The sequence below is a fragment of the Xiphophorus hellerii genome, chromosome 4 (assembly GCF_003331165.1).
Source record: "Xiphophorus hellerii strain 12219 chromosome 4, Xiphophorus_hellerii-4.1, whole genome shotgun sequence".
Taxonomy (NCBI): domain Eukaryota; kingdom Metazoa; phylum Chordata; class Actinopteri; order Cyprinodontiformes; family Poeciliidae; genus Xiphophorus; species Xiphophorus hellerii.
Window position 1 is genome coordinate 11,902,376 of NC_045675.1, and position 15,736 is coordinate 11,918,111.

At 42.1% G+C, this 15,736-nt stretch overlaps 1 protein-coding gene across 1 annotated transcript in view; it reads right to left on the reverse strand.

The window, feature by feature from the left end:
• Positions 1–15,355, reverse strand: part of ahctf1 (AT hook containing transcription factor 1) — a 23,941-nt gene extending 8,586 nt beyond the window's left edge. The window contains 17 exon segments of the mRNA XM_032560927.1: positions 16–120; positions 494–634; positions 992–1,081; positions 1,289–1,379; positions 2,390–2,518; positions 2,635–2,696; positions 2,856–3,037; positions 3,621–3,753; positions 3,930–4,080; positions 4,173–4,257; positions 4,388–4,504; positions 5,357–5,564; positions 5,917–6,097; positions 6,315–6,417; positions 6,699–6,852; positions 7,839–7,965; positions 15,117–15,355. Coding sequence (XP_032416818.1) covers positions 16–120; positions 494–634; positions 992–1,081; positions 1,289–1,379; positions 2,390–2,518; positions 2,635–2,696; positions 2,856–3,037; positions 3,621–3,753; positions 3,930–4,080; positions 4,173–4,257; positions 4,388–4,504; positions 5,357–5,564; positions 5,917–6,097; positions 6,315–6,417; positions 6,699–6,852; positions 7,839–7,962 — 2,056 coding nt within the window. The 5' untranslated portion in view covers positions 7,963–7,965; positions 15,117–15,355.
• Positions 15,356–15,736: the final 381 nt, after the last annotated feature.

Sequence of the window (15,736 nt, forward strand, 5' to 3'; positions counted from 1 at the left end):
CAAGCATCTGGTTACCTGATCCCTCGGGGAGTAAGCCGGTGCGGCAGAACCAGAGTACCACTTGAGCGTATTTGGAAATTAAACTGGACACCATGTTCTTGTTCATCAGACCTGCCAAACCTGAAAACAAGACATCCAAAGCTGATAAATAAGCTCTTAAAGTATTATGGAAACATGATGTTGTTAAATATAATGGTAAAATAATATGATGGAAAGATCAATTATGATTAACCTGCTTCTTCCTCATGACTCTTTTTTTTGGTACCATAATGTCATTAATATTCTCCCAGAACAACCTGATAAGTCCAGAATACCAGGAATAAATGGCTTTTTCAACTGTTACACAGTGAATTACAAGCAGCTGTAATAAACCGATTACTCACAACCTTACTAAAGTCTCAGAGGATTTTTTTAAAAAGGCCTCAGTGATGTTTTTACTGGCATCTCAGGCTAATGGAAACCTTTCAGACCGGTCTCTGTGTGTGTGAAGCACCTTGGTGTGTGAGTTCCTGAGCTTCGCTTAGCAGGCAGTGGAAGATGGCGCTGAGGTTGCTAAGCAGCCTCTGGGTGTGCTGCAGCAGCTGCAGCGTCTGCGGGTCGGTGAAGTTGGACGAACTGTCGAACAACGGAGCGCCTGGAGACCAAACAGAAATATGGATGAACGGGAAATTCGGATTTTATGTTGTGCTGATATCAGTTAGGTTGTTCCTTTTTTGTATGACAATGAAAAGTGCAGTTTGTGAGTTTTTTATTGTTACATGGTACTGCAGAAGTCTGAGTTATTGGCCTGCAACCTTCCAATAACAGGCTATGTAAATATTCCTGATCCAGTCTTTTGAAATAAAACAAAGTGCAGAACAGAAGGAAGATGTTTCTAGAGATTTTATCTAGCAAAAAAAAAAAATTTAAAATAAAAAAAAATTTGGTTGAACTTTGAGTCAACAATTAAAAGTTTTGTTTGAGCTAAATATTTCTCTATATAAAAACATACAGATGCCGTCCAGCTCCTCTTTGGTCTGGACTACTTTGTTCCAAGCCCAGTCCAGGATGTAGCGCAGGTTCAGGGCGGATCCTGGTTGTTCTGGTCAGGAGGAGAAATCAGAAGTTCACACCAGATTGACCACATCATGTCAGAAGAAACACACAGCAGTAAGAATGAATCATTTATAATCAATCTTTGACTACAAGTTTAAAACAAGGATAACTATCTTCACCTGGTAATTTTAAGAAAACATGTATCAAGGAAATCTAGGAAGGCAAGAAAGCAGGTTACCATGCTGCTCCTTACCTTCAGCAGTCCACTGCTTAATACAACCAGTAATTAACCCCAAGGAACTGGTTTCAACTGCTGTTGACAAGATGGCATCAAGCTGCTCCTCCTGCGAACCAACAGGAAGTTCAGAGGAGACATCACCAATGCTTTCAGCAGAAATTATATTTAGTTTTTTCTGTTATTTTTCTAATGACTGATGCTGAGTATTCTGGCACTAAAACTGCAAATTGAAGCAGTTTAAAAATGTCTTAACCTCACTGTTTTGTTTTTAAGCATCTAAATCACATGTGTCAAACTTTAGGCCCGAGGGCCAAATCTGGCCCGCTGTAGCTTTTTATGTGGCCCTATAGACTCAAAATTACATCAATAAGTCCTTCCAGTTTTTCACAAATCTGCAAAATTCACACCAAATCAACAGATCTTCACATTTTTTCTGATTTTACCAACAATTTTTTCTCAAAATTGGCCAAAAACATTGAGTTTCAGTGACTGCTGCCTCAGCCTCACATGCTGTCAAGTTATAGTCTGTGACCGACAGATCGATTAATAAAAAAGCCACATTTAATATCATATATCAGCGCAAATATTATAAAAATTCCTTATAAATATTTCTAAATTAGCACCACAAAATCTGTGATTTTGATTGCAGAAACCACAAAAACAATCGCAAAATCCTGGATGGACTGATCAGTGTGAAAAGGTGTTCAATATTATCTCATATTAATGAATGCTGAAACTGCTATTTATTGATATTTTAACAATTTAATTGGTTTTTAATCAATACATTCTGGCACAACCGGCCCTTTAAGAATATAAAATTTTTTTATAAATGAGTTTGACACTTCTGACCTAAATAATGTTGGCTCTTACAATGCAATGTTTTCAGTTTGTTCTCCACAGTCAATACTAGAAGTCAGTAAAACAGTTGACTGACCAAAATACTGGGTTTCATTTAAATACATCACCATGATCTACAACAGAAAACTATTTCCCATTTTTACTTATAAAACTTTATGAATTTTTAAAATATGTTAATATATCAACATAAAACGATCCAAGAAAGTAAAGTTTGAGCATAAAATGTTTAACAATGCAGTTTCCTATCTTACAAGGTACCTGAGAGAGGCTGGTTGCCGGAGCGTCTGCCGCGCGAGACGAGAGGAGGCCGGACATGAGGCAGTGGGAGTAGCTGATGGAGATGATGTCACTGGAACAAGGTGCAGCTTTCTTCAAAAAACTTAAAGTCTGGATTTAATGACAAACAGAAAAGTTCTTGTAAGTTTAACTCCAAATTTAAATAATCGATATGAATGGAAAAATCTACCAATGCTGAACTCAAAGGTTATTCACCACAAACTTGCCTCTTTTTGATGCCCAGAGCAGGTTAAGTGCACAAGTCCAGAGTTAAGTAAGCATGTAGCATCTGGAACAGAAAAAAAAACCCAGTCTTTTTTAAATCTTACAATATTAGAAGAAAATTATACAATAAAAATAGTTTGCAGAGATGCAGTAAAAGTAGCTTCTTACAGATTTAAAATGAATATAAAGGTTAATTTTAAATCTGTAGTAAATCTAAACCTACCAAAGTTGTATGTGGTTGGGTTGAAGTACTGCTCTGGAGGGGGGCAGGTGAAGGGCAGGCCCCGGCTCAGGCTGCGCTCGTGTACAACCACATCCAGGAAGGTTTGGGTCGACACCATCTGCACCACAGAGTCCAGGGACCAAACGGCCAGATAGGGGCAATTCTGGAGAGACTCCCCGGTTCTGTCAAAGGGACCAATCAGCTGTTGAATCAAAACTCTTCTAAAGTCTTAAATCATGAACATTATCAGGGGTGGATGATATCAACTTAGTTTTATCACGATATCTGGTGAAAAAGCTAACAATAAAAGTGATGACAAGAAGTAATTATTACTTCTTTTTAGGTAACTGTATGACTGCCCCAGCAATAATAGTCCCACAAACACAAATACTGCTCTTGAGAAACATTTCCATTTATAGAAGAACACCAGTCACATAAACAAGTGTGATTTATATCATTAAACTGCGAATCATAACTGCATTTAATTATATTATCAAATTTATTGATGCTTTTAGTGAACAAACTGTTGGGGAAAAAAAATAAAAAATAGAACAACTAAATCCCGACATGGGGGTTTTACATTTTGTAACAATAAATCAAAATCATCATGATAAGAAATTTATCACAATAGATAAAAAATATGATAAATGCCCTGACTGAAAAATCGGGATTCTTTTGGACCTTAAAAAGCAAAGTGATCTGGATAAACATAAACTTCATTTAAATGACTAATTTGAATTGAATGATGGGAAGTCTCCACTGTACCTCAGAGAGTCAGGCATCTGTGCATGGTACCAGCGATTGATGTCAAAGACCCCTATATACATAGAGGGACTTCCCTGACCATAAGCCTTGACTTGCCAGCAGAAGATGGACAAACTGGTGTCGGGGGATGCAACTGGAAAAAGCAAGAACGGAAAAACCATGAGAGATAAAGGAGGTAGTGAATTAAACGCGTCACACGGACACAAAACCGAGGGCTGTAATCCAAACTGCACAACTTGTTCCCAGATAAATACACCAACACAATAAAAAAGTCAGGGTTAAGTGCTACGAACGAGGAGGACTGCTAACCTTCATTCATACTGTCGTCCCTGTCAGGATGGGCTCTGAACTTCTCGACGGTCTGGCAGCTCAGCAGTCGTGTGCTTGTGGCCTGAGCCCTGAGAGGAAACGATGTGCTGCTTAAATCCTGACTGTATCGCTCCTCGCAATATTCCAGACCCTGTGAGAGAACAACACGCTGCGTTTCTCAGCACTGAAATGTCTACTTTTTAGAGTGGATATTAGTAAATACTGAGGGAATAAACTCCAAACCTCATAGAGGATCTTCCCAGAAGCCAGACATTTTCTTTCGCTGAAGGCCAGCTGGAGCAGGTGGAGGTTGACCAGATCTTCCTCGCTGTGTGGGAGGAAAAGAAAAACAGTCGAAAAGAGAACCGAGGCAGGACTGAGTGGGGAGTAGTCATGCTCGCTTCGTCTGAAACTAGAAATGTTAACAGCACAGAATCCTGATTAAATGTGATCCTTACAGATCCTGAGAAGACTGGACAGCCCAGAGGTAGCAGCAGTTCCTGGGGTCGTTCTCTGGCTCCTGGAAGGTGAAGGCATGAACAGGCACTCTGCCCCCCTCCAGCTGCGAGTGGTACCTAAAATAATACATTATTACAGCTTTGTTTACAAGTAGGAACTGGACAGCACATGGAAAACAAGCAAATCATCACAATGTTTTACACAAATCTTTCATATTCCGGTTCATTTGCTGCAGATAAATTATAGGTTTTAGGATCTTCTTGTTACACTGCACAGAAAATGCGTTTTCTAACATTATGTAATGTATAAATGTACAGTGAACGAGTGAATGAAGCTTTCTTAAGGAGGTCCTGCTAGACAAGAAGACCCAAACTAGATGGAGGTAGATGGGTTGATAAACCTGGTGCACGAGTCTGCAGCTTTTTGAAAGAAGAAATAGAATAATTTGCATGAAGCACAGAAAAATGAATTCAATCCATTGTAAAATATTCTAGTTGATCAATAAAGATGATTAAAATGGGTGCTAGATTGAGCGAGTTTGATAAAGCTGGGAACATTGCAGCTAACTGTGGGGAAAAAGTAAAGAGGCAACAGAGACGAGACTTGATGAGTGGGTTTAGCTGCTCTCCTTATTCACTTCCTGACACATAAACAGAGGGTGGAGCTGCTTTAGTGAGAGTTACTCCAGCACAGCAAAGTTATGCAACATAATCCAAAGACTACAATATCACACACCCTCTTTTTATAGGCATATGTGCATTAATACGGAGTTATTTTGTTTGTTTCAAAGCAGGAAATTTCATTTTCTGTCCCCACATACTTTATAATCATCATCATGAAGCTGAAATGTAATAACGTGTGGGATAAAACATTTTTGGGGGAACACCCTTTTAAAAAGCAACATAATTTTTTTGGGGGGAAGGAACGGCTTTTCCTGAAAATTTATCAACAAAAGCATAAACACTCACTCCTTCTTCAACGTCTTCATGTTCCACAGCTGCAGGAGTCCATCAGAAAATCCCACTGCCAGCTGGTTGGTTCTGGAGACGTACTGCAGGGCCGTGACACCAACGCCGCTGGGCGGGTTCAGCTGCAGGCAGAGATGTCTGCCCTGGCGGGAGCTGACCTCTCTGAGCCTCGGGATGTCTGCAGGAGATTTGGTCACCACCTGCAGGTCTGCAAACAGACAATCACATTCACACAGAAAGAAAATAGTAAAGTTGGTGTAGAATGTTTTTGAATCCACTGTATTTTTCTCTGTAGAGGAATAACTAAACTTAGCTTCAGCTTTAATCATCTCCAGAGATTGGATTAATTTATTTTCTGCAGGCCTAAAGTATTGAACAAGTTTCCTTCTAAGATCAAAATCTTGATTTAACTGATTTGTTTAATTTGTCCTGTGTTATGGAGCTAAAACTGTAGATATTTTAGGAACCCAGTTGATCAGAAATTCAAATCATTTACCAGCTCCACTAAAAGCAAAACCAAGAAGAAAAAACTAACAAACATTGTCTCAGCCTCTTCTCACCTGATGCCTCCAGTTCACTCTGGCTGCAGGACAGATCATCAAGACAGAGGTCCACAAGCAGAACATGACCCAGATCCGTTACCACGGCAGCAATTCCAAAGAACCAGCGTAAACTCTGGTGGAGTTGCTGCGTGGAAGTACTGGCTCCACCATAACTCACTAGAGGTTCAATAGCTGTAATCTGGATGGAAGGGAAAAAAAACATCACGGTTAGATAATTTATGCTGATTGATTCATTTTGTAAATCAAGTTTTTTACAAAGATAGACTCAATAACAGCAATGCTACAACTAACTTCTAAGAACCAGAACTCCACAGTTTTCACTGCTTACCCCAAGTTGTCTGTTAAAATCCTTTGCAGCATTTTATGTCAGATTTAAGAGTCAGCAGCAAACTCACCCTGCCTGGTATAACCACAGCTTTCACCACCCTGGACAGACCCAAGTCATACAGACACAGCACGCTGCCTTCGGTTTCCTCCAAGCCAACCAGCAGTCCAGACCTGGAAACGTAACGAGAAAAGCATTTATTATCTGCACATAAAAATGTGTAGACAGTCATGCTATAAAGTTGCACACATTTAAAATAAAATAAAAAAGTAAGCATTAGGCCAATTATCTGGCCAATCGCCGATAATCAATCTTTAAAATGGATCCACATCGACCTCTTGTATACATGGCTGCTGAACGATGCCCATTTAAATATTACAACAACAACTGATACCAGTCTATTGATCACCAATCGCAGACATAAAAACCGGAGAGGCTGAACCTGAGTCCTGACCGTTTGAGCCAGCTGAAATCCCTGGCAGCCAGAACAATGGGTGGGTGTTCTCCTCCGCCGCCGCTGAAGCAGTACGCCGACAGCCGCTCGCCTGTCACGGCGTGGACAACCTCCAGGTTGGATCCACTGGCCAGCCAGGCCAACCCGCTGCGGCCTAAAGAAATCAAGCCTCAGTTATAATAAAAGACAAAAGTAACTGCAGCAAATCAATATTAAAGTCAATGTAATCTAGGAATCCTACATTAATGTGAAAAATAAAGAGGATTTATGAACGTGTTCCATGAATGTAACTTCAGAATCACTTCAGCATAATTATCTGTATCGTTTTAACAACAGATTGATATGAATTGAGACCAGATTTCTTTAAGGTGCTGAATTTTTGTTTAAGTGTCCTATAAGGTAAGGTAAGGTAATCTTATTTATGTAGCACATTTTCAGCAACAAGGCAATACAAAGTGCTTTACAGGAATTAATAGGAAACACAAACAACATAACAAACCGAAGGAAAGAGCAAAAGAAGAAAAAGAATCTAATGTCGATCTAAAGTATGTAAACTGGGTGCTCCTGCTCAGGGTTGGTAGATAAGTATAAGTAAGAATCCACTGGTCTAATTCCTTTTCTGCGTTAAAGAATAGTAGTCTAAAACGTAATTGCTAAGGTAGTTTTTCTGGATTCTAAGTTTGTTCTAATTTATAAGAGTAACTAAATCAAAGCATTTGGACTTGATACATTTTCTCAATGTGGTTCTAGAACAGGGTTTCCCTCAGTGTATTATAAGCCTGGCAGGCCACCAGGCTCTACTTGTGCCCCAAAAGGCTAAGCATTGTTGATTTATTAGTTTTTTTTTTTAATGATTGCCTTTTTTAAGACTTTATAGTTGGTGTTTAGGTAACCAACTATAAGACTGGAAGATAGGTAATCTTCCAGTCTTCCAAAAATGCATAACTATCAAATGATATTTTAAAATTTCCTGTCAACTTGAGCACCAGGTTTCGCAAGTTTTCTTTGGGAAACCCTGTGAAATATTATACCACTAGCTTAATTTCACATAAAAAGGTTTACAAAATGTTCTACTTTTTAACAACACTCATCGGCAGAGAAACGAATATTATAAATTACTAGTAATAAATAAATGCTTACCGACAGTGAACCTGCCATGAAGCACACAGTCCAGGCTGATCTCATCCTCACCCAGAGCGTCTACAGTCACTCCAGAGAAGGGCAGCAAGCTGCTGGTGACTTGGGCAGTCAGGTCATGCATCATTCACTGTGTCAACAAAAACAGAGGAAACCCATCATAATTCTGGCATATTTAACGTAGATTGCCTAAACACACAACCCAGACACACATTTAGAAATCATTCTATAAACCAAGAGGACTCAAATGTCAACTTGGCAGGTTTTTAGCTCAAATGAGAGCTTTGTTTCAAAGCACAGCTGCTGACAACTGGGCCTGAAACTGAGCTTGGGTCCAAATCAACAACACTGCTGCACATCTGTTAGCTCATGTACAACCTGACAGCTAGCTCTGGTAAGCTGCAAGAGGAAAGAACAGCTAGGATATAATGAGGGAATTGCAGGATTAGTCTTATTAACGCCTTTAGGTAAACTCCTTACAGTAATACTCTGAAGTATTTGGCATTTCTGTAATCTTTTTTTTTTTTTTTTAAAAAAGAAACCACAGCTTTTTCTTAAAGGTTTCCTCACTGTTGGCAAACAAAAATGTAACACTTCAGATCTGGCCTTTCAAGGACGGCCCAGCTGTGGTATGGCAACATTTTTGCTAAAATATAGTGAAGTTTTTGTTTTTTTTAGGTCTGTTGAAGTGTTTTCAAAACCCCCCAGAAGAAGCAAATGAGTTATGCGTTTGTGTGACAGGCTGCTAGGGACACAATGTCTGAAAGAAGCAGATAAACTCTTTGCAAACCAGTCTGTTATGTGCACAGATCAAACCTATCCCTTTGTAATAATGCTTTAAAAATATCAGTGCAAGTAGCTTAAAACAAAAACTTCAACAAATGAGAATAAAATCACACAAATGCAGAAGATTTTTAAAGAAAACAAATTAACAGACGTACAGAAAGAGTGAAGAATCATTGTTTGAGAACAGACAAACATTTCTGGCTTTCTTTGCAGTTTAACCTGATAAAACACAACAATGTGCTGCAGGTTCTTTGATAACAATAGTTTGAATTAAACAGAAGATAGAAAATGCATAAAGTGCATCCTGTTGGTTCTTAGCTTGTGATGGATTATATATTAACTGGGGGGGATCAGTATGTAATCTGCCAATTACAGATCAGAGGAAAAAATAGCTGATTCCGACCTTTAGATCTCTAATGGAGCAGCGCCGAACAACAATGACTGGTGTATCTTTGCTTTTAGGCTGTTGTTCCCCTTATTGGCTGTCGCGAGATTAGTTTCTGTTGTACATTTAGAGTAACGGTAGTTACACTTCCTGACCACTGGGGGAGCCCTAGGAAAGGACACAGAAACGAGTTCGAATAAGAAGTAGTTCATGTTGTTACCTGATGTTAGAAGCAACAATAAAGAGCACCGCTTTTCAACCGGATAGCTTCTCCTGTCTTCCCTCATACCATGACATGGTGTCAGAATTAAGGACTTAAACGCCTACAGAGAGAGCACAATGGCAAAGTTTGGACCTCCGGAGCCGTTTGACTTTACGCAGCCTGCGGAGTGGCTGACATGGCGGCAGAGATTCTCCCGCTTCAGAGTTGCGTCGAAACTCGACAGGGAGAGCAGCGAGGTGCAGGTAAATTCGCTCCTGTACTCCATGGGGAGGGATGCCGAACCTATTTACGGCTCTTTCGTGTTTCCTGCTGCAACGGAGGATATGCCACATCCAGAGTATGAGTTCGCCCTAGTGATGCAGAAGTTTGACGAACACTTTGTTCCGAAAAGAAACGTCATCCATGACCGCGCCTGTTTTCACAAACGGAGCCAGAGGGCCGGTGAGACAGTGGAAGCTTTTGTGCGGAGCTTATATGAGCTCGCGCAGCACTGCGAGTTCGGCGTGGGGAAAGACGAGCAGATTCGGGACCGGATCGTTATTGGAATAATGGATAAAGAGGTTTCTCAAAGACTTCAACTAGAAGCGGACCTGACTCTGGAGAGAGCCATCCAGCTAGCACGTCAGAGTGAACAAGTGAAACAGCAAAGTGCGGAGCGCCTGGAAACTACAGTGAATGAGGTGAGACAGAAACAGTTTAGCAGCACAAGGAGGAGCTTCGTGAAACCACGGCAGAAACAAGCACAGACGTATGGCGAGAATAGACAGAACTGTCAGAGATGCGATAGGATGCACGACAGAAAAGAAAACTGTCCTGCCCGAAATAAAAAATGCAGAAAGTGTAACAAAATGGGACATTTTGAGGCTGTGTGTAAAACTAAAATGCTAAAACAAGTCAGAGCTGAAACTGCTACATGTTCGGATGAGGATTCATTCTTTATTGGTGAACTGTTCCTTAGGGCAGCAGCAAAGTCAAATGTCATCGAGGAGTCAGACTCAGACATCGACTGGGACATAGAGCTGCTGGTGAATGGTAGCCCAGTGAATTTTAAAATCGACACTGGTGCTGATACCACAGTCATGACAGACGCAACTTTCAATAATCTGCAGAAAAAACCAAAACTGCATAAATCCAGATCAACAGTGTACAGTCCAGGTGGAAAAGTCAGATGCGTGGGCACGTTCCTCGCTACCACCACACACAACGGTCAGAAATACCAGTACTGGATTACGGTTATTAAAGGACAGTTTGTCAGTAACCTATTAGGCAGAGCAGTGGCAAAGCAAATGGGACTGGTCAAACGAGTCAATGCCATCAGTGGTGACTATTTGTTATCCAGTGACGTGTTCGGGGAAATAGGAATACTGAACTGTGCGGCAGTTCAAATTGAGCTGGCGGAAGAGGCAATTCCATACAGCGTCAGTACGCCACGCCGAGTCCCTTTTCCCCTCCTTCCAAAGGTGGAGAAAGAACTAAAGCGGATGCTAAATCTTGGGATCATTGAGGAGGTCACCGAACCAACAGATTGGTGTGCCCCAATGGTGCCTGTTCCAAAACGCAACAAGGACGAAGTTAGGGTGTGTGTAGATTTAAAACGATTGAACAAGGGCGTTAAGCGGGAACGCTACATTTTACCTACATTAGATGACATAACACCTAAACTGGCGGGAGCCAAGATTTTCTCCACTCTGGATGCCTCTAGTGGGTTTTGGCAAATTCCATTGGACCCCAGCTGCCAAAGACTGACCACATTCATTACCCCAATGGGCCGGTTTTGCTTCAAACGCTTACCATTCGGGATTACATCTGCTCCTGAGATTTTCCAGCGACTGATGAGTAATCTACTTAAAAACCTGGAAGGGACTGTGGTCGTGATGGACGATATTCTGGTTTATGGATCTACCAAAGAGCAACATGACCGCCGACTCGATGCAGTTTTGCGGACGATCAAGGCGTCCGGTCTTAAGTTGAACAGGGCCAAGTGTCACTTTGGGAAAACTGAACTGCAGTTCTTCGGACACATCATTAGTGCTGACGGTGTAAAGCCTGATGAGAGCAAAGTGGATGCTATTGCTAGAATGCCTTGTCCTTCAAATGTGGAGCAGCTGAGACAGGTGCTTGGGCTGGTGAACTATGTGGGGAAATTCCTGCCAGGTCTGTCTACAGTGCTGTACCCACTGACTAATCTGCTCAAGAAAGAGACTGCATGGGTTTGGGATGAACCCCAGGAGCGAGCATTCAACAAGGCCAAAGCAATGCTCATAGCTGCGCCAGCCCTTTGCTACTACGACGCCAACAAACTGACAGTGGTTAGCGCCGATGCCAGCAGTTATGGCCTTGGTGCTGCTCTGTTACAAGACCATGAGGGGGAGTTGCGTCCTGTTGCCTTTTGCTCGCGCACACTTACGGATACAGAGAAGAGGTATTCACAAATTGAAAAAGAGTGTCTGGCGTCAGTCTGGGCCTGTGAACGTTTTGCTCGCTACATACAAGGGATGGGCCACGTCCGGTTACAAACCGATCATAAGCCACTGGTACCACTGATCAACTCTTATGATCTTGACAAAACACCACTAAGATGCCAGAGACTACTTATGCGTCTTATGAGGTTCAATGTCACTGCTGAACATGTTCCCGGTAAACAGCTCGTAGTCGCTGACACACTCTCCAGACATCCGTTGGAAGACAGTTCTACTCCAGAAACTGAAACACAAGTAAAGGCATACGTCAACACTATGGTGGCTAGCAAGCCAATCAGGTCACCAAAGCTGGAGGAACTCCGCCAGACTACACGAACTGATGCTGAACTTCAAAAAGTAATCATGTTTATCAGAAAAGGGTGGCCTCGCTATATGGCAGAGAGCTCACTACTGCACAGATACTATGCAGTCAGAAGTCACCTATCAGAGTTAGATGGGCTGGTCCTTTATCACGACCGCATTGTAGTTCCAACAGCACTCCGAGCTGGTGTTTTAGACCAACTACATGAAGGCCACCAAGGCCTCACCAAGTGTCGTGAGCGTGCGAAGTTGACAGTGTGGTGGCCGAAGATTGGTGCACAGATTACAAGCAAGGTGAAGTTCTGCGATTTTTGCAGAGAGCACAAACCTACACAGAGACATGAACCACTGATGACAACTTCCCTGCCCAGTGGTCCATGGCAGAGAATTGGAGTCGACCTGTTTGTGCTTGAGGGTAAGACGTATCTTGTTGCTGTTGATTATTTTTCCAGGGACATTGAAATCGCTTCCCTCACCACCGCTTCCAGCACTCAAGTTATCAACAAGCTCAAACACATGTTTGTGAGATGGGGCATCCCACTAGAACTTGTCAGCGACAATGGGACACAGTTTACGTCGACAGAGTTCCAAGAATTCAAGCAGAGGTATGGGTTCACTCACATAACCTCAAGCCCCCATTACCCGCAATCTAACGGAGCTGCAGAAAGGGCTGTTCAGACCGCTAAGCACGTGCTTAAACAACCTGACCCCTGCTTAGCCCTTATGAGTTACCGCTCCACACCGGTAGCGGCAACAGGTTACAGTCCAGCGCAACTTATGACTGGCCGACAGATCCGCACCACTGTTCCTGTCCTGGAAAAAACATTGATGCCAAGCGCAGTCAACCCAGACCTAGTTTACTTAAAGGATGCCAAGGCTAAAGATTCTTACAGATCCTTCTACAACCGCAGATATTCAGCTCGCCCTCTTCCCGACCTTCTCCCTGGTCAAAATGTGAGAGTGAAACTTGATGGGGAAAAAGGGTGGACAACGCCTGCCAAAGTCATCAGCAAGTCCAAAGAGCCAAGATCCTATCTTGTAGAAATGGCCAACGGGAGCGTGACCCGTCGCAACAGACGTCACCTTCAGGAGGTTCCTGCGACCGATATTCCTGTAGCACAGCATTTGGCTGAGTCTGCAGTGCCACAACAGAACTGCAGATCCCCAGCTACAGAGGTGGCCATTTCATCTGAACAGCCATCAAATCAGCCAGTAGCGAGCCCTCCTTCAGAATCTTCCTTCCCACCATCTACTCCTGTGAGGACAACTTCCAGGGGACGCGAAATAAAGCTGCCTCTGAGATTCAGAGACTAGAAGGTTTAAAAGGGCATAATAATCCCTATCAGGGCTGAGGGCAGTCTACCCCTGTGATGTCCTGTATTGTTTTGTATGGAATTTGTTAAGGCTGTTATGGAAAAAAAAAGTTCTGAAAACAAGAAGCCTTTGTTGAAAGAAATGTGACAGTTAAAGATTGAGTTAATTGGAGTAATTAATTGTATTAGAGAATGTACTATTTACTATCCTTTAAGACATTGAAATAACTTGCAGATTTTGCGATCTTGCAATCTTTAACTTTAAAAGAAGGGAGATGTCGCGAGATTAGTTTCTGTTGTACATTTAGAGTAACGGTAGTTACACTTCCTGACCACTGGGGGAGCCCTAGGAAAGGACACAGAAACGAGTTCGAATAAGAAGTAGTTCATGTTGTTACCTGATGTTAGAAGCAACAATAAAGAGCACCGCTTTTCAACCGGATAGCTTCTCCTGTCTTCCCTCATACCATGACATTGGCTTACGTCCATTTTCTTAAGTTATTATAATTTCAATCCCAGGTTTGCAGATTTTTTCCATAGTCGCATTGAACCGATGCATCAGCCTAAATGAGGCGTACAAAGAGGTGCTGACACCCGAACACTGCATTTTGACGCAACACTGCCCTCTGTGACCGCTGGGGAAAACACAACACGGCCGATTCAAGTGAACTCCCGCGCAACCATCCAGCTGGCACCGAGAAGACACGCGAGACGGCACATGTGGACAAACAACTAGAACAACCAACAACAATGTTTAAATTTGAACGGGGACCACACATTACAGATGGACCAAAAGCAAAGAGTTTTAAAAAAGGCAAGAGTAGATTGGCACAAAAAGTGCAACTACACCCGTTATAATTCAGGATGTTGGTGTGGCGTATTTTTTTTTATCGCATTTAATATAAAATACACACTCTAAGTCAGATATATGAACCAATATTTAAGCGGTAAATAACGAGGCAGTAGTAAAATGTTACCAAAGCAACGATTAGCCTCACAGACTAGACTTACCGACGTTGGGCTAACTTCACCAACAGCAGCTAAACTAGCAAGTGACTCTTTTAGACAAGTAAACGTAAATCTGCATTATTCCCTTAAACCTAAGATACTATAAGGTGTGAGATAAGTCAATATTTTGAAGAACTATATAGGGATTGAAGAGTGTCGGTTTTCCTTCAGTTGCATTAGCAAGCCGTTAGCATGCAAGGTCACACAAGATTAGTTCATTTAGCTTCACCGACATAACTCAACTCTGTCTAACAGTATGTGGGAGTTTGGTAGTCCTGTTGTTTTGTGATAACCAATAATATTGATGCTACAAAAAACGAACAACAACACTGACAAGGTGTAGTGATTCCCTCCTCGATAGAAAGTCGGGATAGTTGAAAATACTAGCTTGGGCTACGTTGCTACTTTTGCTAACGCTGCTAAATTGGAAGCCGAAAGTACACCTCATAGTTACTGCGGGGTTTGTAGTTTAGTCAGGAATATCTTAGGAGAGGTAACGTCTGACTGTGGATTCCTTGCCATTAGCAGCAACCCAACACGTTAAGCTAAACCCATTTGCTCTGGTGCTCATGCCAAGACAGTTCAAATGTAACGTCAGGCTAAGCACTGATAGCTTGTAGCTCCTGGCAACACCGTGAGCTACAAGTAAGTCTCAGTAAGGCGCAAAAAGCTCTCAATGCAACTCGTTTCTTTGGGTTTAGCCAGCATAAGGTAGGTGTATGGTTGTGTTTCGTCTGAACTAGCTAAGCTAGAAAACGTGATGCACTGCTATCATCGTTACACTACCTGTCCAAGGATGATGAAGGCTTCGGAGCCACTATTGCTTTGTTTTCCCTCAAGAATCTCTCCTTCCTCTGTCATAATCCGTTTGTTCTCGAAATTCACCAATTCCAAGAGCCCTAAGTGCGTTTAAAAAATTACAGGAACGAAAAGGCTCTGTGGACTTCAGGCTTCCACAACACGAAGCGCCATTTCCACAGTCGGAAAGTACGCCGTGCAGCTCGTTTGTCGTCCTCGTTTCTGGGAGACGAGGCGCGGCAAACCCAGACGTTCGCCCCCTTCTGTTTGGGCGGAAGATTTTCTTCGTCAGGTTTTACGGCGGTTGCCAACCAACTTATAGTAGCAATACCGCCACCTGGTGGTCCGAAGCATGGCTCAGACTGAACTTCAACTCTTAAAACTCTGTGTACATAAAAAAATATGCCCATAATATTAACTGTACCCTACAATAGAACCCCGTTTTCCTTTAAAAATATATTTATACCGTAGCTGTACAACCTTAGTTCCTTCAACCTTACCCTCAAAATCTCTCCATGCACACTGTAGATCTAAAAACCACATGTTCAACTATTTCCTCTTCCTGGCAACTTTCACACATCCCTGTCTCATACTTCCTTGTCATATAC